General features: G+C 43.3%; 1 protein-coding gene across 3 annotated transcripts in view; it reads right to left on the bottom strand.

The window, feature by feature from the left end:
- The window catches only part of UPK3B (uroplakin 3B), a 50,793-nt gene that overhangs the window by 13,896 nt on the left and 10,811 nt on the right, over window positions 1–26,086 (bottom strand). Inside the window, exons 1-3 of one of the 3 annotated variants that reach the window (XM_056560557.1) lie at window positions 21,992–22,128; window positions 4,175–4,318; window positions 2,902–3,100 (exon numbers count right to left, since the gene is read on the bottom strand). In XM_056560557.1, the coding sequence (XP_056416532.1) occupies window positions 2,902–3,100; window positions 4,175–4,318; window positions 21,992–21,998 (350 nt within the window). In that variant the 5' untranslated portion in view covers window positions 21,999–22,128. Of the gene's footprint in view, window positions 1–2,901; window positions 3,101–4,174; window positions 4,319–11,119; window positions 11,261–21,991; window positions 22,129–26,086 lie in introns of those variants that run through there. The other 2 variants (XM_056560554.1, XM_056560555.1) reach the window with 2 other exon arrangements.

Genomic DNA, 26,086 nt, shown 5'->3' with positions numbered 1-26,086 from the left:
AAATGAGAAAAAAAATTTTTTCGCTAAAATGCTGGTGGGGAAAATAGGAAAAAAGTCCCCCAAAATTTGTAACCCCATTTCTTCTGAGTAAGAACATACCCCATATGTGGATGTAAAGTGCTCTGCGGGTACACTACAATGCTCAGAAGTGGAGCGCCATTGGGATTTTGAAGAGAAAATTTGTCCAGAATTGAAGGCCACGTGTGTTTACAAAGCCCCCATAGTGCCAGAACAATGGACCCCCCCACATGTGACCCCATTTTGGAAAATACACCCCTCACGTAATGTAATAAGGGGTACAGTGAGCATTTATGCCCCACAGGTGTCTGACAGATTTTTGGAACAGTGATCCGTGAAAATTAAAAATTACATTTTTCATTTGCACAGCCCACTGTTCCAAAGATCTGTCAAACGCCAGTGGGGTGTAAATACTCACTGCTTTACTTATTAAATTCTGTGAGGGGTGTAGTTTCCAAAATGGGGTCACATGTGGGGGGGGGGGTCGACTGTTCTGGCACCACGGGGGGCTTTGTAAATGCACATGGTCCCCGACTTCCATTCCAAACAAATTCTCTTTCAAAAAGCTCAATGGCGCTCCTTCTCTTCTGAGCATTGTAGTGCGCCAGCAGAGCACTTAACATCCACACATGGGGTATTTCCATGCTCAGAAGAAATGGGGTTACAAATTTTGGTGGTCATTTTCTCCTATTACCCCTTGTGAAAATGTAAAATTTGGGGAAAACACAGCATTTTTGTGAAAAAATAATTTTTTTCATTTACACATCCAACTTTCCCAAAAAGTCGTGAAATACCTGTGAGGTGTTAAGGCTCACCGTACCCCTTGTTACATTCCTTGAGGGGTGTAGTTTCCAAAATAGTATGCCATGTGTTTTTTTTTTTTTTGCTGTTCTGGCACCCTAGGTGCTTCCTAAATGCGACATGCCCCCCAAACACCATTTCAGCAAAATTTGCTTTTCAAAAGCTAAATGTGACTCCTTCTCTTCTGAGCATTGTAGTTCACTCGCAGAGCATTTTACGTCCTAACATGGGGTATTTATATACTCAGAAGAGATGGGGTTACAAATTTTGGGGGGCATTTCCTCCCATTACCCTTTGTAAAAATGATAAATTTGGGGAAAAAACTGCACTTTAATGAAAAATTATTTTTTTTCATTTACACATCCGACTTTAACGAAAAGTCGTCAAACACCTGTGGGGTGTTAAGGCTCACTGGACCCCTTGTTACGTGCCTTGAGGGGTGTAGTTTCCAAAATGGTATGCCATGTGGGAGTTTTCTGCTGTTCTGGCACCATAGGGGCTTCCTAAATGTGACATGCCCCCCAAAAACCATTTCAGCAAAATTCCCTCTCCAAAATCCCATTGTTGCTCCTTCCCTTCTGAGCCCTCTAGTGCACCCGCCGAACACTTGACATACACATATGAGGTATTTCCTTACTCGAGAGAAATTTGGTTACAAATTTTGGGGGGATTTTTCATCTATTACCCCTTGTAAAAATGCAAAAACTGGGTCTACAAGAACATGCAAGTGTAAAAAATGAAGATTTAGAATTTTCTCCTTCACTTTGCTGCTATTCCTGTGAAACACCTAAAGGGTTAACAAATTTTCTGAATGTCATTTTGAATACTTTGAGGGTGCAGTTTTTATAATGGAGTCATTTATGGGGTATTTTTGATAAGAAAGCCCTTCAAATCCACTTCAAAACTGAAGTGGTCCCTGAAAAATTCCGATTTTGAAAATTTTGTGAAAAATTGGAAAATTGCTGCTATACTTTGAAGCTCTCTGGTGTCTTCCAAAAGTAAAAACATGTCAACTTTATGATGCAAACATAAAGTACACATATTGTTTATGTGAATCAATATAACATTTATTTGGAATATCCATTTTCCTTATAAGCAGAGAGCTTCAAATTAAAAAAAAATGCAAAATTTTCTATTTTTTCATAAAATTTTAGAATTTTTCACCAAGAAATGATGCAAGTATCGACAAAATTTTACCACTAACATAAACTAGAATATGTCACGAAAAAACAATCTCGGAATCAGAATGAAAGGTAAAAGCATCCCAGAGTTAATAATGCTTAAACTGACAGTGGTCAGATGTTCAAAAAATGGCCGGGTCCTTAAGGTATATTTGGGCTGGGTCCTTAAGGTATATTTGGGCTGGGTCCTTAAGGGGTTGAGGTTGTATTTACACATGCAGTATCCTGCACATATTTGATGCCCAGGATTTGAAGCTGTGTTTCGTCTTTTAGTTTACAATGAACTTTGCAGCATACAATCTGCAGCTTAAATTCTGCGCATCAAATAAGCACAATATACTGTACATGTAAATACACCATTAAGGTAAGGTCACACATTACGTATATACAGCATATTTTAAGCTGCGCAAAATCTGCTGCACAGCGAGAAATACATTCTGTATTCTCCTATGAGCAGACACAAAGGGCTAGCGGCCACGTCCCTGTGTGTGCAGTAAGGTTTGAAGACTGGCCCGCGCATCACAGTATACTGCACACACAGAGCTGCCGTCGGTAGCCTTGTGTGTCTCCTCATTGGAAAAGATGCAGCTTATCTCCTGCTGTGCAGCAGGTCTTTCGCAGCTTGAAATATGCAGCATACACTCAATGTGTGACTCCACTCTTAAGCAATAAAAGTGTATATGTGGACACAGCCTTAATAAATTGGTGGGGTTACTAGGGAAAAGGTCACAGTTTCCTTGTGTCTGGTCAGACCTTCACGATTCAGCAATACCAGACAGGACCCATGGACAAGAGTGTCACTGTTCTAGTGATAAAAAACTGACCCTTATTTATAATATTAGCGAAAACCTTTAAGTTCTGCATTTTAGTCAAGTAACCCAAAGATAGGTTCTGTACTTACCGGTATGGGCCAGAAGAAGGTAAAGGTCCATTGCAGTTGTTAGGGTCAGAGCAGGAGGCATCATTGCCTACTCGAATGTAGTCAGCTACATTGTTACATGGGTAAGTATCTGCAGTGGTGCGAAGGGTGCGATAGTATCCCGAGGATGGAAATAAATAATAAGGAGCATTTTGTGACAACTTAGTGTTATCCAATTGTACTGCAAGGAAAGAATGACAATTATAAAAATACAACAAAAATAAGAAAACAATTGAACTTTTTAACTCCTATGGGAGCTATAGCATTGAAAAAAAAAAGTGGAAAAAAAGTTAATAAAGATCATTAACCCCTTCCTTAATAAAAGTTTAAATCACCCCCCTTTTCAAAATAAAAAAAACTGTGTAAATAAACATATGTGGTATCGCCGCATTCGTAAATGTCAGTACTCTAAAAATATATAATTAATTAAACCACATGGTCAATGGCGTACGCGCAAAAAAAATTCCAAAATAGTGTATCTTTGGTAACGTTTTAAACCATAAAAAAGGAATAAAAAGCAATCAAATGTCAGATCAAAACTAAAATGGTACTGATAAAAACTTCACTGCGCAAAAAATGAGCCCTCATACTGCCCTGTACTTGGTAAAATAAAAAAGTTATAGGGGTCAGAATAGGACAATTTTAAACGTATACATTTTCCTGCATGTAGTTATGATTTTTTCCAGAAGTACGACAAAATCAAACCTATATAAGTAGGATATAATTTTAATCGTATGGACCTACAGAATAAAGAGAAGGTGTAATTTTTACCGAAAAATGTACTGCGTAGAAACGGAAGCCCCCTAAAGTCACAAAATTACATTTTTTCTTCCATTTTGTCGCACAATAATTTTTTTTTCTGTTTCGCTGTAGATTTTGGGGTAAAATGACTGATGTCATTAAAGTACAATTGATGGTGCAAAAAATAAGCCATCATATGGATTTTTAGGTGCAAAATCTAAAGGGTTATGATTTTTTAAAAGGTAAGGAGGAAAAAAGAGTGCAAAAACTGAAAAACACTTGGGGGGAGATTTATCAAAACCTGTGCAGAGGAAAACTTGCCCAGTTGCCCATAGCAACCAATCAGATCGCTTCTTTCATTTTTAGGAAGGCCTGTGAAAAATTTAACAAGCGATCTGATTGGATGCTATGGGCAACTGGACAACTTTCCCTCTGCACAGGTTTTGATGAATCTCCCCCTTGGTCCTTAAGGGGTTAATATTAGTTCCAATTAGGAATTGCAAGAATTCTTTACCTGTCTGGTTAGCTACGATTAACCACACAGTAAGAGTTGAGTCCTGGCTGAAGAGGCACTGTGGTTTGTCCAGGATAAATGTTGTAGCTGTCACCCTTCCTTGAAAAGATTTGCCAGTCAGTTGTGGGATATAAGAGGTATAATCTAAAATAAACAAAAAAAAAAACACAGAGATGCATCTTTATACATCAGGTTGAAAATGGTGCCCATTTGTTAAATGTATAGGGAAATCTCCAGACGCATGTAGCAAATGTACCCATAGACTCTGCTACTGAAACATTCCATCAGATAAGCACTCATTCATAGACTTTGTATGGTATAGCACAGCATGTAGTACTATGTTGTCTTGTAAAATGCTGAACACCGTGACTAAAACTTGATTGGCCTCATTAAAGTCAAAGAGGGTCTGTCGGGCACCATTGGCAGGGGATCCAGCACCATGGAAAAAGTAATGAATGCAGCCTTACAGACAGGGATCTCCTTATCAAAATAATTATCACAAATGTCCCCTTTAGCTGTATGCCAGCCAAAACATCCAGTTTCAAAACTCTTCATCTATGAAATGTATAATGGTTTCTACTAATGTTATCTAAAAATGTCAATGCCACCCATAGTGTTCCCTAAAAATCTTAGTGCCACCAATAATAAAAAGCCACATACATTCCTCTCTAGTGAAAATATTGCCACATATAGTGTTCTCTGAATGTCTTATCACTAGACAGGGCCCCATTAGAATATTTCTTAGTTACAAAGTACAATTGAAAAACACACATGTCCATCAAGTTCAACCAAGGAGATGAAGGTAAGGGGTATTGGTAAATATGCTGTATTCAAGGGGTATTCCAGGATTTTGTTTTATGTGACTATGCTACAGGGGCTGTAAAGTTAGTGTAGTTCATAATATAGTGTCTGTACCTGTGTGTGACAGTTTTCTAACAATTCTTATGTGATTTTCACCCCAATATTTATTTTTAACAGCAAACAAAATGACTGTTGTCTCCGATTTTTCCCAGCTTGCAATGCGGCCGAGACCTGACTCACTAGTCAGCTGATGACAGGGAGCATGTCTGCTTCAATGGGTGGAGCAGTATATAGCGGAAAAAAGCGGAGGTAGCGCCGGGTGCAGTGCAGGTCTCTAGCCGGTGTAGGTAGGTACCCGGGTGGAGGGTAGCGTGTCCCTTGCCGGTGATGGTAGCTTGGTATGCAGGCCTGCAGCGTGAGGACGGAGCCCAGGGGTGGGTCCGTATGTAGAATGCAGAAAATGTAGAAAAATGCTGCGGTGGCGCTTCCAAGGAATTAACCCAAAGTCGTGGGTATTGATATAAAGTAAATCATTTATTTTTACAGCATAAAAGAAATCAAAGAAAATAACTAAATAAATAAATAAAGCAAGATGCGTTTCGGGAGTCACAGCTCCCTTTTTCAATTGCAGGTGGTTGCTGTATCCACCTGCAATTGAAAAAGGGAGCTGCGACTTCCGAAACACGTCTTGCTTTATTTATTTATTTTCTTTGATTTCTTTTATGCTGTAAAAATAAATTATTTACTCAATGGGTGGAGGGATCGCTTGGTGGGAGAGAGATCAATCTGCAACTAAATCAACAGCTGTAGGCACCCTGAAAACCACAGGTCTTTTGAATGGATGCAGCTCATTTATGTTTCTATGGGTGGGGTGGCTGATGTGTGGGAGGGAGGAAAATGGAATTATGGTATTTGTAGGCAAAGAATGAAACTCAAACAGGAAATACTAGTTCATAAAAAGCTAGCCACAGTGTTACGGTAATCTCACAACATAGCCATTTAGCCCCAAGACAAGCGCAGATCCTTCCTAAGCATGTCCATTACTGTCTGCCAGGTACGTACTAAAATCACCTTATGGTGGATAACCCCTTTAATAGCATATGTTGGGCCCCTGACAATTGTGACACATTTGCTGTCATTGCTCTACCTACTGTGGTGAGGTTGTGATGCAGGGCAGATGGAATTATCCTAGGGGCAGATGGCATTAACCCCTTGTGATAGTGACACCAGGGTGTGGTTTAACCGCTTCACCACCCAAAGGTAGGCCGCTGGATCCTGGGCTAGACATGGGGGCAAATAATGACTCTGATGCCAAGTTACGGAACAACAGCAGCTTTACTGAGTCAGACAGGTGTAACAGTCTATACAGCTTGGCTAGGCCCAAAGTGGTGACCAGTGACTTTAAGACCACAGGGCTTGCTGGGACTTTTTGATGCACGGCCACGCTGACTTGAGACAGATTGACTTGGACTGACTTGACTGAGACTGACTATACCCCATTTGTAGCTTAGCAGGTTTTGACTTAGACCTGGGGGGTAGTGGACTTGTCGATCCATGGCTGCGTGTTAGACTTTAGGCCTCCTCTGGACTCCAGACACACTCTTACAGGACTTGACCTTACTGCGACTCAGCTAAGCAGAAAGAGAGCGAACAGAGGCTCCACCCAGGGCTTATATGAGGGAGACTCTGGAGGGGTCTCATAGATCACCCTGTAGGTGACATGGTCACTGGCACCTTCCCTGGTTACAATCACATGACAACATCTCTTAAAGATATAACACATATGTACAGTACATTACATAACATAGGCACTGGTGGTGATATATACAAGACATAGGTGAGGAAAGGCCCAGGGGTCACAGGATGGAGTTTGCCGGACAGGGCAGCTAGGGTACAGGGGTGCAACTCCTGTACTGGACCACCACACTGCTATATTAGACTATTTGGCTTAAACATTGAACATTTTAAGAAGTAGACTTCTCTACCACCCTTCTTGGCTGTCCAACCTGTTTCTTTATAATTTAATGTGGAAGATGAATAGACAAGCCCTTAAAAATGTTTGTGGATTTTGTCAGATCTCATGTTAGACCCTCTTGTCTGGCTCTCAGAGTAAATACTTCACTTTGTACCTGCACCATTTTCAAGCAATAAAGGCTAGGCAGGAAACCAAACAGGGATTCCTTGCACCCATCTGCCCTATTATTAAACTCAATTGTATCCACATCCTAAAGATATGAATATAGTTAAATGTGGGGGGCTTCTGGGTAAGCATACCGCTTCTTTCCAGTTCTGTAATTCCGCTCTTATTCTTCAATAGTGGAATTTTAACCCAGGCAGCAACCAATTGATAGCTGGTAGTGTAATATATCTAATAGAATCACAAGTAAAGAAGAGACGGAGCAACTCACCCAGGTAACCGGAGACTGTGCGGCTTGTCAGATCGCGATCAAGCGAAGCTTGATCGCGATCTGACAAGCCGCACAGTCTCCGGTTACCTGGGTGAGTTACTCCGTCCCTTCTTTACTTGAGATTCCATTGCCATTTGTACTGTTCAACGTGCAGCACCACCCATTGAAAACTATGTCTGTTAACACAGATTCCACCATTGAACATACCTATTGCTTGGTTTAAAGGGACAGTGCCGGATTTTTTCTTTTTTTAGTGGTTGCGTAATATATCTAATCTTCTGTACAAAACCACATAGCAAATGTCACGATGCCGGCTGGCAGGAGGTGGATCCTCTGTGCCAGAGAGGGATTGGCGAGGACCGCGCTAGTGGACCGGTTCTAAGCCACTACAGGTTTTCACCAGAGCCCGCCGCAAAGCGGGATGGTCTTGCTGCGGCGGTAGTGACCAGGTCGTATCCACTAGCAACGGCTCACCTCTCTGACTGCTGAAGATACTGAAGATAGGCGAGGTACAAGGGAGTAGGCAGAAGCAAGGTCGGACGTAGCAGAAGGTCGAGGCAGGCAGCAAGGATCGTAGTCAGGGGCAACGGCAGGAGGTCAGGAACACGGGCTAGGAACAGACAAGGGAACGCTTTCACTAGGCACTAAGGCAACAAGATCCGGCAAGGGAGTGCAGGGGAAGTGAGGTAATATAGGGAAGTACACAGGTGATCACACTAATTGGTAATTGGGAAGATTGGGCCAGGCACCAACATTGGTGCACTGGCCCTTTAAATTGCAGAGACCCGGCGCGCGCGCGCCCTAGGGAGCGGGGCCGCGCGCGCCGGGACAGGACCGACGGAGAGCGAGTCAGGTACGGGGACCGGGGTGCGCATCGCGAGCGGGCGCCACCCGCATCGCGAATCGCATCCCGGCTGGAGGCGGTACCGCAGCGCACCCGGTCAGTGGATCTGACCGGGGCGCTGCAGCAACGAGGATGAGGCGAGCGCTCCGGGGAGGAACGGGGACCCGGAGCGCTCGGCGTAACAGTACCCCCCCCCTTGGGTCTCCCCCTCTTCTTGGGGCCAAAGAACCTGAGGAAAAAAAAGTCAATTTTTCCGTGATGAGGTCCGATGCACATTAGGAGGGGTTCTGTGCGGAAACGCATGAGACAGTCCAATCTTTTATTGTTAATACAATAGATGTAGAGGGGTCTGGCGAGACTGGTCACAGGGACATAGAACCTGTTGATAAGAGAGGCCAAAAAAAATTTTCCTGCAGATCCGGAATCCAAGGAGACCATAGTAGAGAAGGAGAAGGTAGAGGCAGATATCCGCACAGGCACAGTAAGGCGTGGAGAAGCAGAGTTGACATCAAGAACTGTGTCACCTTTGTGCGGAGTCAGCGTACGTCTTTCCAGGCGGGGAGGACGGATAGGACAATCCTTCAGGAAGTGTTCGGTACCGGCATAGTACAGGCAAAGATTCTCCATGCGGCGTCGTGTCCTCTCTTGAGGTGTCAAGCGAGACCGGTCAACTTGCATAGCCTCCGCGGCGGGAAGCACAGGAACGGATTGCAGAGGACCAGAGGAGAGAGGAGCCGGGGAGAAAAAACGCTTCGTGCGAACAAAGTCCATATCCAGGCGGAGCTCCAGACGCCATCCGGAAGAACGCATGTCAATGCGAGTGGCAAGATGAATGAGTTCATGTAGGTCAGCAGGAGTCTCTCGTGCGGCCAGAACATCTTTAATGTTGCTGGATAGGCCTTTTTTAAAGGTCGCGCAGAGAACCTCACTATTCCAGGACAACTCGTAAGCAAGAGCACGGAACTGAATGGCGTACTCGCCAATGGAAGAAACACCCTGTTCCAGGTTCAGCAGGGCAATCTCGGCAGAAGAAGCTCGGGCAGGCTCCTCGAAGACACCACGGACCTCAGCGAAGAAGGACTGGACTGTGGCTGTGGCAGAATCATTGCGGTCCCCATCAAACTTGTCCGGCAGGGACAAGCAGGGGTTAAGAACGGCCGGTTGCTGCGGAGGAGTTGCAGGAGCCGGCGGAGGAGATGGTTGTTGCAGCTGTAGCTGTGACTGAAGTTGCTGTATCTGCGGCAGCAGCTGCTGTGACTGAAGTTGCTGTATCTGCGGCAGCAGCTGCTGTAACTGTGACTGAAGACGCTGTGTCTCGGAGATCAAGTATGCCAGCTGTTGATCTCGTTGGGCGATCTTTACGCCAAATTTGTCCGGCAGGGACAAGCAGGGGTTAGGAACGGCCGGTTGCTGCGGAGGAGTTGCAGGAGCCGGCGGAGGAGATGGTAGTTGCAGCTGTAGCTGTTGCTGTATCTGCAGCTGCTGTATCTGTGACTGAATACGCAGTGCCTCGGAGGTCAAGTATGCCAGCTGTTGATCTCGTTGGGCGATCTTTAGGGCTAGCTGGGCGACCAGTGTAGGATCTTCAGCGGGATCCATGGCCGGATCTACTGTCACGATGCCGGCTGGCAGGAGGTGGATCCTCTGTGCCAGAGAGGGATTGGCGAGGACCGCGCTAGTGGACCGGTTCTAAGCCACTACAGGTTTTCACCAGAGCCCGCCGCAAAGCGGGATGGTCTTGCTGCGGCGGTAGTGACCAGGTCGTATCCACTAGCAACGGCTCACCTCTCTGACTGCTGAAGATACTGAAGATAGGCGAGGTACAAGGGAGTAGGCAGAAGCAAGGTCGGACGTAGCAGAAGGTCGAGGCAGGCAGCAAGGATCGTAGTCAGGGGCAACGGCAGGAGGTCAGGAACACGGGCTAGGAACAGACAAGGGAACGCTTTCACTAGGCACTAAGGCAACAAGATCCGGCAAGGGAGTGCAGGGGAAGTGAGGTAATATAGGGAAGTACACAGGTGATCACACTAATTGGTAATTGGGAAGATTGGGCCAGGCACCAACATTGGTGCACTGGCCCTTTAAATTGCAGAGACCCGGCGCGCGCGCGCCCTAGGGAGCGGGGCCGCGCGCGCCGGGACAGGACCGACGGAGAGCGAGTCAGGTACGGGGACCGGGGTGCGCATCGCGAGCGGGCGCCACCCGCATCGCGAATCGCATCCCGGCTGGAGGCGGTACCGCAGCGCACCCGGTCAGTGGATCTGACCGGGGCGCTGCAGCAACGAGGATGAGGCGAGCGCTCCGGGGAGGAACGGGGACCCGGAGCGCTCGGCGTAACAGCAAAGCTAGAAAGCAGAAAGTTGTCGCCAGGATTTTTCTCTTAAAAAGGAACAATGTTCCTGCACCCGAGTGAGCCCCTCAGCTTCTGTATTATGGCTTTTATCATAATATACTGTATGCATTGCACTTCATTTACTAGTATATAAAAAACAGCTTTACATCTAATACAATTGGCAATGCAGAAGGTAAGCAGCACATGCCCGTGGAAGCAGGATTCAGCAACAGTAAAATTCCAACATAAAGCTTAAAACGAAATAATATCAATAATCATGCTTCCGGAATGTACAATAACACAATACAATAACATTTACATTGATGCTAGGGATGAGTAAGCGCTCGTGTTGAATTTTCTGCTCTAATGACAGAAGCAGAAGGCAGACTCCATTATTGGGGTGGGTTCGCTAACCAAATTATCGGTGCCCTCTGCCAATGTATCAGGCTTGCAGACTAAGCTGTTTTTAGGATTTGAATCCAATGCTTCTGCACTAGAACACTGAAACAAAGATGTTGCACACATCAAGTAGCCAAGAATAAACAAACACATATACTTACCTGCTACCACAGCAGATATCGTAACAAGCAGCCACAATTGGATGGGGAGAGACATAGTAATGGAGTTCCTTCAGAGCCTGAAGTGATGGTGATCACGGCCACTAAAGTAACTGAGTGAAGTAAGGAAAGCATGCCAACACCTTTCTCTGTAGAAGATCCCCAAATAGCTAGTAAGATGCCTCAAATATCTGAATTCTTCACATTCATGCTGTTAGTAAACATGTTCTTCTTGTTTCTTACTCTTTAAGCCATTGTATTAGTGTTCCTTTAGCTTTGGCTCATTCTTCTGTTTTCTTTTCTTTGAAATGTCACCAAACCTGTCTGGTCATCTAAAACACCCCTAAAGAAAAAAGTTTCAACTTTTTTTTTTCCTTTTATCAAAAACTTTTGCAAATACATATTTCTTCCTACCTGTAAGTCAGTGTTATCTGTTTACAATATTACCATACAACTGTAAAATGACTGTAGAATATATAGGTTGGCCAGTGGTGTAGGCTCAGTATCAGGGATATGTTGTTCAACCAGCTGCAAATTATGGGTCTGGCCTGACCGTGGGTTGAGACATGATCTTACTAGGAATTTATAGAGGCATAAAATTACAGTTTTTTTTATATATACTCTAAAATCTCATTAGATTTGGCAGCTGATGCTTGATATTTAAAGAGTATCTGTCATTTGCAAATACTTTTTATACAATCTGGATAATAACATTATTTGTAAATTTGTAATATACATTAGTTATAAAATGTGTATTTTTTTGGGTGAAAAAATGCTGTCTTGTCCCTGCAGCTATTGCTGGGACAAAATACAAGAAGTGTGGGTGGGGCAAGCAGGGCTTTGTGCAGGCTCCTGGCTTGTCAATCAGCCTGCTGTGTGAGCCTGTGCTTGTGCTTGTCCTCAGTGCACAGAGCTCTGCTTGTCCTGCCCAGACTAACTGTATTTTGTCTCTGCACAGAGACACACAGGCAATAACTGCAGGGACAAGACATCATTTTTTTCACCCAAAAATATACAAATTTTTTTACCATTGTATATTACAAACATACATATATTGTTGTTATCTACATTGTTTTAAATTTTTTTTTCTTTGCAAATGACAGTGCCCATTTAATACTTCTGATTAGCTTTCCTGTAAATACTATACCCTAACTTCTTCTGTTCCATTAACCACAGTTTTATTCCATATTATCTCCAGTATACACATTAACATCATTACTGCAGCTTAGGTGTGTTACTATACATTTATCAACAGGATCTTTTGTATATTTTCTGCAGCCGATTTTGCTACGCATAATAGGTAGCCAAACCAGCTGCACAAAATATGCAGCGAAGACATGCAGCAGATCCTTTACGTGTGAATGCACCCTTAAAGTTCATCTGTCATGTTATTGCCCCTGCTGACAGCTTATCTGATTCTGTGTTTTACTTACCCTACAAAGCTTTGTATCATGTGCAAAAACTGACACTTTTAGTTCCATCCATAAAACCATTAATAAAAAGGGTAAAAAGAATTGGGCCAAACACAGATCCTTGTGGTATTCAACTGTTAACTTAAAGGGGTACTCCGGTGAAATTTTTTTTTAAATCAACTGGTGCCAGAAAGTTAAACAGATTTGTAAATTACTTCTATTAAAAAATCTTAATCCTTCCTGTACTTCTTAGCTGCTGAATACTACAGTGGAAATTATTTTCCGTTTGAAACACAGAGCTGTCTGCTGACATCATGAGCACAGTGCTCTCTGCTGACATCTCTGTCCATTTTAGGAACTGTCCAGAGTAAAAGGAAATCCCCATAGCAAATATATGCTGTTCTGGACAGTTCCTAAAATGGACAGAGATGTCAGCAGAGAGCACTGTGCTCATGATGTCAGCAGACAGCTCTGTGTTTCAAAAAGAAAATAATTTCCGCTGTAATATTCAGCAGCTAATAAGTACAGGAAGGATTAAGATTTTTTAATAGAAGTAATTTACAAATCTGTTTAACTTTCTGGCACCAGTTGATTAAAAAAAAAAAAAAAAAAAAAAAGCTTTTCACCGGAGTACCCCTTTAACCCCTTAAGGACTCAGCCCATTTTGGCCTTAAGGACTCAGACAATTTAATTTTTACGTTTTCATTTTTTCCTCCTCGCCTTCTAAAAATCATAACTCTTTTATATTTTCATCCACAGACTAGTATGAGGGCTTGTTTTTTGCGCGACCAGTTGTCCTTTGTAATGACATCACTCATTATATCATAAAATGTATGCCGCAACCAAAAAACACTATTTTTGTGGGGAAATTAAAACGAAAAACGCAATTTTGCTAATTTTGGAAGGTTTTGTTTTCACGCCATACAATTTATGGTAAAAATGACATGTGTTCTTTATTCTGAGGGTCAATACGATTAAAATGATACCCATTATTATATATATTTATATTATTGTTGCGCTAAAAAAAAATCACAAACTTTTAAACCAAATTAGTACGTTTATAATCCCTTTATTTTGATGACCTCTAACTTTTTTATTTTTCCGTATAAGTGGCGGTATGGGGGCTCATTTTTTGCGCCATGATCTGTACTTTTTTTTTGATACCACATTTGCATATAAAAAAACTTTTAATACATTTTTTATAATTTTTTTTTAATAAAATGTATTAAAAAAGTAGGAATTTTGGACTTTTTTTTTTTTCATTCACGCCGTTCACCGTACGGGATCATTAACATTTTATTTTAATAGTTCGGACATTTACGCACGCGGCGATACCAAATATGTCTATAAAAATGTTTTTTACGCTTTTTGGGGGTAAAATAGGAAAAAACGGACGTTTTACTTTTTTATTGGGGGAGGGGATTTTTCACTTCTTTTTAACTTTAACATTTTTTTACATTTTTTTTTTACACTTGAATAGTCCCCATAGGGGACTATTCATAGCAATACCATGATTGCTAATACTGATCTGTTCTATGTATAGGACATAGAACAGATCAGTATTATCGGTCATCTCCTGCTCTGGTCTGCTCGATCACAGACCAGAGCAGGAGACACCAGGAGCCGCACGGAGGAAGGAGAGGGGACCTCCGTGCGGCGTTATGAATGATCGGATCCCCGCAGCAGCGCTGCGGGCGATCCGATCGTTCATTTAAATCGCGAACTGCCGCAGATGCCGGGATCTGTATTGATCCCGGCACCTGAGGGGTTAATGGCGGACGCCCGCGAGATCGCGGGCGTCGGCCATTGCCGGCGGGTCCCTGGCTGCGATCAGCAGCCGGGATCAGCCGCGCATGACACGGGCATCGCTCCGATGCCCGCGGTTATGCTTAGGACGTAAATGTACGTCCTGGTGCGTTAAGTACCACCTCACCAGGACGTACATTTACGTCCTGCGTCCTTAAGGGGTTAAGCATATTTTGAGTTTCTACTATTGACAACAACTTTTTGTTTTCTCAACTAATCCTTTACAAATTTAACGCCTGCGATCTTGAACTTAACACAACATCATGTTAGCTCTCGCTATTGGGTAGGTGTGATGTAGACTTGCACCCCTTACTGTGACTTTACTAGGGTGGATGTGAGATGTGATGTATGTAACTTTGTGTGCTTTGCTGCTCACCACAGGGACACAAGGGGAGGGGGCTAACTACAATGAAGGGATACAAGGGAGGCCTAACTACAATACTGGGACACAAGGGGAGCCTAACTACAATAAGAGGGCACAATGAGGGGATTAAAGGGGTTCTCCGGTGCTTACACAATCTTATTCCAGCTATCACGCCCCCTCCCGTAGGCTTGCATTGAGGGGCGAAAGCGGGACGTCACACGCCGCCGGCCCGGTGGTCGCCGGTAATCAGACCCTGAGTGAACACGTTCCGGGGACTGATTACAAACGGGGTGCTGCGTGCAAGATCACGGGCGTCCCCAGCGGCGGGACTCCCACAATCAGGCATCTTATCCCCTATCCAAAGATGTGTAAGCACCGGAGAACCCCTTTAATATGTACCTGTCACCATGAAAATGCTATGTAATCTATCAGCACCATATATATATATTTGTGGGGAAAATGTAACTTCATGATTGAAATCCCTGCTCCTTGGTTAACGAGTGATCCTATCATTATGTGGCACTGTCCACTGGAATTCTGTCCTTTACACATGTTTATATTTTTCTATTATGGTAAAATTCAATAAAAAACAATTGAAAGTAGAATAGTAAGAGCATGGATTTCAATTAATACAGTAAGTTACAGGTTATACTGAATCTTATCCCAAAGAGATATATATTAATCTGCTCATCTCCTTCTGCTCTGTTGTTGGGTTATGGATATCTGCCTTTTACTGAGGAGGGTGCAGATGTTATAACACGCAGACAGTATGGAGCAGAGTGGAGTAGATGCAGTGTAACCCTTTGGGAGCCCTGTTGCCTTGCTGGGAGTTATGGTGCTTTTCACAAAATTGATTAATACTGGCTTGATATAAGACTGAAGATTCTCAAGGCCGGCTAGAGTTCTGACAAGGTCCTGTTACTTTCTCTGCCAGGGCTTGAATTTCGGCTGTACGGGGGATCACTTGCAGAATGGCTGGATAGGATTGGGAATTGATTCATTCTTGGGCCTCCTTTAGGATTTCTCCAGACAAAACTTCACTTCTTTACCACACTTGTGCTCAATACAAAACTGGGGAAGAACTTAGGCAACTCCTCCCCCACTACACTTTATACTACAGAATTTAGGGGTTCCCATTGAGCAGGCAGGGTCACATGGATTACACTTCTCTGCTCTTAAAGGTATAAGACACATAACATATTTTACAGTGCATATAGGAAACATTACACCCTGTTCCAAATTATTATGCAAATTATATTTAAGTGTCACAAAGATTAAATATTTTGTTTTTCAGTTTAACTCATGGATGGCATTGTGTTCAGGGCTCTTTTGATCACTTAAAACAATCTCGGACACCTGTGATAATTAGATTGCCAGGTGAGCCTAAATTAAGGAAAAACTACTAAAGGTGGGTGCTCCACATTTTCAAGCAATATGGGGAAGAAAAAGGATCTCTCTGCTGCCGAAAGAGTAAAATAGTTCAATGCCTTGGGCAAGGTATGAAAACATTAGATATTTCACGAACACCTAAGCATGATCATCACACTGTTAAGAGATTTGTGGATGATTCAGAGCACAGGCGGGTTTGTGCAGATAAAGGCACATTGAAGATTTCTGCCAGATCCATGCATCGGATCAAGAGAGCAGCTGCTAAAATACCATTACATAGCAGCAAACAGATATTTGAAGCTGCTGGTGCCTCTGGAGTGCCACGAACATCAAGGTGTAGAGTCCTCCAGAGTCTTGCAACTGCATAACAAGTGCATAAACCTTCTATTCGGCCACCAATAACCAATGCTCAGAAGCAGAAACGGCTGCATTGGGCAGAAAAATACATGAAGACTAATTTTCAAACAGTCTTGTTCACTGATGAATGTCGTGCAACCCTAAATGGTCTAGATGGATGGAGTAGCGGATGGTTGGTGGACGGCCACCCTTCCAACAAGGGTGCGACATCAGGAAGGCGGTGGTGGAGTCATTTTTTGGGCCCCTTTAGGGTCCCCTAAGGTGTAAAGATGACCTCTGCAAAGTATGTGGAATTTCTGACTGACCACTTGGCCACCGACCACCTGGTACAGCATCTCATGCTGCAAAAAATACCTCTGCATCAATGGCTGCTATGGGGATGAAAGGAGAAAAAGTCATGGTGTGGCCTCCATCCCTGACCTCAATCCAATTGAGAACCTTTGGAGAATCCTCAAGCAGAAGATCTATGAGGGTGGGAGGCAGTTTACATCCAAACAGCAGCTCTGGGAGGCTATTCTGACATCTTTCAAACAAATTCAAGCAGAAACTGTCCAAAAACTCAATGGATGCAAGATTTGTGAAGCTGCTATCAAATAAGGGGTCCTATGTTAAAATGTAACGAGACCTGTTAAAATGTTTAAAAAGTTAAAATGTTGTTAAAAGTTTGATTGACATAGCTTTTGATTTCAGTAAATATGCTGCAAACACAACAAATAACAATTTTCAGTTCTTTGCAACCTATAAAGTGTTTTGAAACTTACTGTACGTGAGAAATTTGGAACAGTGCATTGTAAATTTTTTATGTAAAAAAAAATCCTGTTATCATTAGGAGGTTTGTTCAATAAAATTTGAATTGTACTCTTGATAGTTGATAACATGAGAATTATGCTGACTGTTATTTACATCAATTATTTAGGTAAATGAGAAAAATATAATTTGCATAATAATTTAGAACAGGGTATACAGTGGTCCCTCAACATACGATGGTAATTAATTCCAAACCAGCCACCGTTTGTCGAATCCATCGTATGTTGAGGGATTCGTGCAATGTAAAGTATAGGAAGCTGTACTCACCTGTCCCCGCCACTCCGGACCTCGTCCCGCCGCTCCCGATGGTGTCCCTGGGCCTCCGCTGGGCTCTCCTGGTCTTCTCCGGTCCTCTGCTGGGCTCTCCTGGTCTTCTCCGGTCCTCCGCTGTCTTCTCCGATCCTCCACTGTCTTCCGCAAGGCCTTACTGGGCCTACGTAGCGACATCATTACGCTGCTGCGTACGCCGTTCCTATTGGATGACGGGACGGCGTACGCAGCTTCGTACTGACGTCACCGGAGAGGGCCGAGAAGACACCAGAGGACCAATGCTGGACCAAAAGGGCCCCACGGATCATCGTGGAGGGGTAAGTAATACTTACTGCACCACACGGGGAACATTAAGCTGCTATCCGGCGGCAGCTTAAGCATTTTGCGCTGCCGGATAGCACTTAATGCGGTGCCCCGACATAAAAAAGCATCGTATGTCGATGCTGACATCGAGATGCGATGGCCTCTGAGAGGCCATTGTATGTCAATTTGATCATATGTCGGGGCCATCGCGTGTCGGGGGGTCACTGTACAAACATATGATAATGCGGTGTCCCAGCACCAAAGGCTATACTGTGGGCTTCGGACTTCCTCGGGCAGACCTGCGGCACAGGTGTTGAGCCCACTAAAGGACTGGTTGCTATAGATATTATGTTCAAGCACTTTATCAAATGGTTATTATATTTTTCATAAGCACTATGTTATCTGTTATTTATATATGTGTTGTATCTTTAAGAGTTGGAGAGCAGCATAGGCCATGTGACCCTGGTTGTCAATAGGAACCCCTAAAATGTTAGCTATATAGAATAGTGGTGGAGGAGTTACTTCAGATCAGTTCTGAGCTCAAGTGTGGTAAAGGTGTGAGTTGTTATGTGGAGAAGCTCTGAGGGAAGGCCCAGCACAAAATCTGATCTCAAGTCTTATCCAGTGATTCTGCAAGGAATCCCCCGCACAGAGGAAATTCTAGCCTTGGCAGAGAAAGTCACAGGACCTTGTCAGAAACCTAGCGACCTGGAACAATTTTCAGTCTCATATCAAGTCATTATTAATTCAGTGGGTGAAAAGTACCATAAGTCCCAGCAAGGCAACAGCTCTCCCAAGGGGTTACATTGCATCCTCTCCACTCTGCACCATACTGTTGGTATGTAATAACATATGCACCCTGCTCAGTAAAAGGCAGTTATCCGTAACCTTAAGTCAGTGTGTTTCTTTACTCCCCGTGTCTGGCCCAGGAGAAGCTGTCTCCAACCTCGGACCGTGTATAGGCTAACGGTGCCCTGGCATCACAAAGTGATCAGGTATTCCTTGCACCCCTGTGGCACCACAATAAAGTGCTCAAACATATCAAATAGAACGGACAGTCACTCAGTGGACTCAACACCTGTGCAACAGGTCTGCCTGCGTAAATCCGCTGTCCAGTTTCCTTTAACTACAAAGAGGGATCACAAAGGAGGCCTGGTTACAATATGGGGTCCTAACTATAATGCGGGGGCATGAAGGGAGTTGGTTACGGTATGGGGGCACAAGGGGTGCAACTACAAGAAAGGGGCATAAGGGGGCTTATTACAGTATAGAAATGAGATGAGTCATGGATGGACGAAGTCTTCATGATGGGCTGGGCTGAGTGAAGAAGGAGAGGGAAAGTGAATCACTCCAATCAGAGAAAATGTCACATGTCAGTCCCCGGACGTCACTGTAATTACATTTCCAGTCTTCATGACACAGAGCTGATATTTACTAGTATATGGTCACTATATAGAGGCAATATCGATCAATGAATTACCGTATACTTTTTTTCAGTAACAGTATGGGGCTATTAATCAGGCATTGGGCCTCATTTACTTAGGCTTTTTTAATGGTGATTTTTGTGTCGCATGTGTCGTGCGACAGAATTTCCAACAAAAAAAATTGCAAAAAAACCAATAACTCTCCAATTTACAAGGGAAAAAAGGATGTACCTCCAATAAAACCTACAATTTAGAAATTTACAGATCCCCAAGTACAGGAATTACAGTAAGCTGTTGTGAGATGTGTATGCCAACAGCATTAAAGTCATATTTGCAGATAAAGTTCACAGTACAGTATCAAATGATTTCTATGAAATCTAGATATATTGAGGTGGCCCAGTAGGTATTACCCCGTGCTCCTGCTGTCCTGTCAGGCAGCGACCTTCAATGTCCCCATGGCCCCCTGCACTTGTTTCCCCATTGTAAATATGTTTTACCATGTAAAGTGTTACAAAATGTAATGTTGCTTTAAGGCTACGTTCAGACTACGGAATTTCCGCCTGCAATTTTGCTTTGAAATTGCAGGCGGAAATTCCGCTTTCTAAAATGTATAGTTTAGTGAATGATTTTCCGTTCACAAATTCACACTTGGGAATTTGTGAAGCGGAAAATCCGCTTTGAAAATCTGCTTAGAAATTTCCGCCTGAAGAAAGGCGGTGCTCTTTCTTCAGGCGGAAACCCGCGCGGAACACATTGCAGTCCATTGGAGACTGCAGTGTCCGCGCGGTCCTAGCGCCGACTGATTCAGCCGGCGCTGGCCGCACTCGGAATCACCGGGCGGAAATTTTCTGCCTGGATATTCCGTAGTCTGAACCTAGCCTTAGAGTTATACCATGTGATGTCATGTAATTGTTATCCAGGAGGTACAAGTGACCAGGTGATCCCAAGAGTGACCTATGGGCTCCCTGCTAGTCTCCCCCATATAAGCCCTGGGTGGAGCTAGCTTTTCTCTCTTTGAGCTCTGCTCTTCTGCTAAGCTGAAGTCCAGTGCAGTCATGCCTAGTGTGTGTGTCCAGATTGTAGGAGACCTCAAAGTCCAGTCCTGCAGCCACAATCAAATCAAGTAAGCTAAAGTCACAGCTTTATGAGTCAAGTCGAGTCAGTCCCTGTCATCTGTCAAGTCAGCGTGGTCTGCATTCAATTGTCCAGTCCTACTACAAGTACCAGCAAGCACTTAAGGTCTCTGTGTCACTGGTCCCCTCCTTGGGCCCTGGCTGAACTGTATAGACTTTACCAACTGTCTACCCTCAGTAAAGCTACCGTTGTCCGAAACTTGGCATCGGAGTCTTTATTGCCCCCCGTGACTAGCCCAGGATCCAGCGGTATACCTTCGGGTGATTATAGGCTAATCCACGCCCTGGCATCACGAATACAAGGGGTTGATGCCATCTGCTCCTAGGTTAACAACATCTGCCCTGCACCACACACCCTGCCACCACATATCATATTAGACTCATGATCAACATCCAGATTTGCAGTTATCTTCTTATAGAAACCAATTCTGCTGTTTTGTCACAACCTGTTTTCTTTAATTAAAACTTTTGCAGTTCATATCTTCAAATATTTTACATACCACAGATGTCACACTTACTAGAATGTACGGGCTCAGTTTCCCCTACAGTTGCCGGGGGAAAAAATAAGTGAACACTTTGATATTACCAGGATTTTTACATTTACTATGAATAAAAAGAGGCCTGATTATTATCTACATTAAGTCACAATTATAGACCAACATAATCTAACTATATTAATAACACACAGTCAGTTGTACTGTTCATGTCTTTTGTTGAGCACAGTATGTAAACATCCACAATGCAGAGAGAAAAAGTAACTGAACTCTTTAATTAAATAAGCAGTAGATCCCTCTTTTGCAGCAGTCACCTTCAACAAATGCCTCCTGGATAATTCTTCCCTGCAAATGTCAATTTCATAAAAACCTATAGCTTATGCCTCTAGGACCTCACCAATGGTGCATAATGGTATGGACAAAGATAGATGTAACAGCGTTTAATCAAAAATTGCTTTTAATTCAGATATAAAATGTAATATATTTATAAATAAAATAGTAGCAAAATATCAAAATAGTGGTAAAATATCACATTACACTGGCATTGATCTAATGAAAATCTCACTGGGCCCTAGTGAGGTATCAAAAAATGTGTGAATTAATATTTAAATAAGTCCATGAATCTGCAGATAAAAAAAATATAAAAATAAAAATACCAATATAAAAATGAGTCCGTAAAAAACGTATGGATATTGTAACAAAGTCAATGAAGAAATTAATAAAAAAGTTGATGACTGAATGATACGGAGTATCTCTCACCACTGCTTCTGGCTTGGTCTGTTGTAGTGGATGGATCGCAGCCTCATAATCCTTATGTGCCCCAATGAGTGGAAGGGGGGCACAGATTGATAGATCTCCCTTAGCAGCCCCGTTGGCAAGGGGGCGCAGATGTTGCGTGTCGTGGGCTCCGATGGCAGGGGAGCAAGCGGCAGTTGTATATAATATATACACATTTCTACTGAAGAAGGGGTCGGAGGTCTTTGTTTCCCAGTACCCCGAAACGCGTTTAGAAATCTGGCACTATTCACACAGTTATCATCAGCGTCCATCTGCAAATACCTCGGCAACCGAGGAGTTAAATCTGTTCTACTCCGCCCTGCCTGGCTGTAACCTTACCATCCATTGCATCTCATAGCCTCATCTTCTGCCTCCACGTGGGACGCCAATCCCAGACCTTCCATTGCTCCCGGAATACCATCACCAGCAGACCCGTTGTCGCACCCGAGCCGACTGACACTCCTGCCGGAGTGCCAAACTAGTGCCGTCTGTGCTAAGCCGGTAAGCGAACGAGGTCCAGAGCGCTGCAACTGCCGCTTGCTCCCCTGCCATCGGAGCCCACGGCACGCAACATCTGCGCCCCCTTGCCAACGGGGCTGCTAAGGGAGATATATCAATCTGTGCCCCCCTTCCACTCATTGGGGCACATGAGGATTATGAGGCTGCGATCCATCCACTACAACAGACCAAGCCAGAAGCAGTGGTGAGAGATACTCCGTATCATTCATTCATCAACTTTTTTATTAATTTCTTCATTGACTTTATGTTACAATATCCATACGTTTCTTACGAACTCATTTTTATATTGGTATTTTTATTTTTATATTTTTTTTATCTGCAGATTCATGGACTTATTTAAATATTAATTCACACATTTTTTGATACCTCACTAGGGCCCAGTGAGATTTTCATTAGATCAATGCCAGTGTAATGTGATATCTTACCACTATTTTGATATTTTGCTACTATTTTATTTATATATATATATATTACATTTTATATCTGAATTAAAAGCAATTTTTGATTAAACGCTGTTACATCTATCTTTGTCCACACCATTATGCACCATTGGTGAGGTCCTAGAGGCATAAGCTATAGGTTTTTATTAATTTACATTATTGTTGCCGGTGGGGTCCGGCTTTAGCTTTAACTGCCTCGGTCCTTCTGTTGTGAGCTGCACCTTATTTTTTAGTTTTTTAAATGTCAATTTCAGTTCATGATTATTTCTAGAATTCCTTCCATACACAACCCTCTTTAGGTCATTTTACTTAATAGGGTTAAGGAAAAGATTGAATAAGAGTGCTTAGAGTTTTTTACTTATTGCATGACTTATTGTCAGCTTGAGGTCACTGACTGATGCCCTTACTCTCTCCTGTGAAATCAATGATGCTCCCTCCACTATGCATCCTAGTTAAAATGGATTTTTACTGTTAGTGTGCAGCATTGCACATCTCTGCAAAAAAAAATATATATATAGAATTTTTTTTTTGTCCCAACAACATAGAACCAGCTTGCCTCTTACAAACTTAAGATGAGCCGTGATGTTTTGTTTTGACAATGTTTTTTTTTATAGTATTTTTCATTAAAAAAAATAATTTGTAAGCTTTACTGTAGGCCCTCTGCTTTTCCCTTTAAAGGGGTTATCCAGGAAAAAACTTTGTATATATATAATATATATACCAACTGGCTCCAGAAAGTTAAACAGATTTGTAAATTACTTCTATTAAAAAATCTTATTCCTTTCAGTACTTATGAGCTTCTGAAGTTAAGGTTGTTCTTTTCTATCTAAGTGCTCTCTGATGACACGTGTCTCGGGAACCGCCCAGTTTTGAAGCAAATCCCCATAGCAAACCTCTTCTAAACAGGGCGGTTCCCGAGACACATGGCATCAGAAAGCACTTAGACAGAAAAGAACAACCTTAACTTCAGAAGCTCATAAGTACTGAAAGGATTACAATTTTTTAATAGAAGTAATTTACAAATCTGTTTAACTTTCTTTAGCCAGTTGATATATATATATATATATATATAAAAAAATTTTCCTGGATAACCCCTTTAACCCCTTAACGACGCAGGACGTATATTTACGTCCTGCGCCGGCTCCCGCATCATATCGCGTCGGTCCCGGCGCTAATCAACGGCCGGGACCCGCGGCTAATACCACACATCGCCGATCGCGGCGATGTGCGGTATTAACCCTTTAGAAGCGGCGGTCAAAGCTGACCGCCGCTTCTAAAGTGAAACTGAAAGTTTTCCGGCTGCTCAGTCGGGCTGTTCGGGACCGCCGCGGTGAAATCCCATACTTCCCATCTCATCTTCTTCAGGTTTAGTTTCCACTTTCTTTTTATACCAGAAAAACTCCCAAAAATTGCCACAGTTTTTTCCTGCATTTTGGCAGTTTTTCTGGTTCGTAGAAACAGCCATTTTGTACCCTGTGGCAGTTTTTCACTGTCTTAAGGGTACCACTCCATGGGTTGGATGCAGTCTAAACGAGGTAAGGAGTAATGCACAGCATCACTACCCATCTCCACCGGCCATACAGTATGCATAGGTGCATAGTGCACCGATTTACACTGCACAGGAGCTGGAAATCCCATCACTATATGGACAGGACTTCCTGCTCCTAGCCTGCCCAGAAACAATATACACTAAAAGCAGTGATATGTAGAGATCGCTGCTCTTGACATGAGCAGTTGTTGGCCATAGTGCCAGCAAGGAAAGAGTTAACCAGCACTACAGAGGGCTGCACAGCAACCCTTTGAGGCTATACAGTATACCCAGCTATCTATAGATAGCTGGATATACTGGATACAGAGGCCGACTTCCACTTATCTCCCTGGCTGCTGCTCCAGTGCAGCTCTGCCCCTAGTGATGACATCAAAGCCCAGGAGCCCATTTGGTGGTACAGACAAGGCTCTGTTCACATTGTTCGTTTTGTGTAACGTGAATAACAAGAATAAACCCTTCTGGCAGTTCTTTCCTAAACAGGGAGACTCCGATTGCTACTAAACTACAACCCCCATCATTCCCAGACAGCCAAAAGCTGTCTGGGAATGATTAGGGCTGTAGTTTAGGAACAATTGGAGGCTCCCTGTTTGGGAAGCCACAGTATTATAGGCGTTCTCCCCTACCATTTTTCGTGCATTTATTTTCTTGTCATTTCAGAAGTATGAAGTGGATGGCTTCAATTCCTGCTCTACATTGCTCACATTGCTGGTAAATAGCTGTTAGGGTGCTTTCCCACTGCGGTCACTGCCGAAAATACTTTGACGGCTGTGCAGTGCTAGCGAAATCCGCGCAAAGAATTCTTTCTTTGCACGGAACAATTTCAGCAGCGGAATTGTCCGCCGCTGAAATTCCACAGAGACCCATTCACACTAATGTAAAGTTCACACTGTGGAATTCCGCGGGGATTCCGTAGTGTGAACGTACCCTTAGGCTGAGAAGGCACATGGTACCTTTTATATATCTGTCTGTGCTTTCATAGCGTAAAATATGCTTTAATTTTCCTATGCAAAGGGTCAAAAAGGAGTTCACATGTCCCTAAAGTGTTAATGTAATTTACATTGAGTGTTATTTATTCAGTGTTGTCACTTAAAAGATACAATAAAATATTTACAAAAATGTTAAGGGAATGTTCCCACTTTTCTCTGGTTACAGACAAAGGTTCCCGAAACGCATAGTTCTAAGGCAAAAAGTCTTGGAGTATCTGAACCTTGTATGTTTAGACAGCACTTTGGAGTGAGGGTACCAGCACAGCTTCTGGGATACTGTTTATCATGGTATATACTGTATCTCTACATTCCCAACTGAGCAACCTAATATTGTACAACCTAATGTTGGCTGACTTGATAACATGATAACAGTTTGATTGGAGGATCTCTGCGGCCTATGCAGTGAATAAAGTTACATGGAGCCAATTGTTCCATAATGCCTCAATACATTGTATATGTATGACAGCCGGCCAGTCACTTAAAGGAAAACGGTCAGATATTTTCTCCCGCACTATCCACAGGTACTGGTGGATAGTGTGGGAGACGCTGATTAAAATGAGCCCTACCTTGTCCGGATCTGCGCCGCCATTCTCCCGCAATTGTAGTTTAATTATCTGTTCCTGTAACTGGCACTGGAGGGGCTTCGGCGCATAACTGGCACTGACGTTAGCGCTGCTTATGAATATTCATCCCCGCTCCCCCCAGTTACGAGTGGCAAAGAGAGGGAGAACTGGAGGGAGGGGAGATGAATATTCATAAGCGGCACTGACGTCAGTGCCAGTTAAGCGCCGAAGCCCCGCCCGTGTCAGTTACAGGAAGATTTCAACAGATAATAAAACTACAATTGCGGGAGAACGGCGGCGCAGATCCGGACAAGGTAGGGTTCATTTTAATCAGCGTCTCCCGCACTATCCACTAGTACCTGTGGATAGTGTGGGAG

This window comes from Hyla sarda, chromosome 2 (genome assembly GCF_029499605.1).
Source record: "Hyla sarda isolate aHylSar1 chromosome 2, aHylSar1.hap1, whole genome shotgun sequence".
Taxonomy (NCBI): Eukaryota; Metazoa; Chordata; class Amphibia; order Anura; family Hylidae; genus Hyla; species Hyla sarda.
The sequence above is the reverse complement of the archived record's forward strand: the minus strand, read 5'-3'. Positions and strand labels throughout refer to the sequence as shown.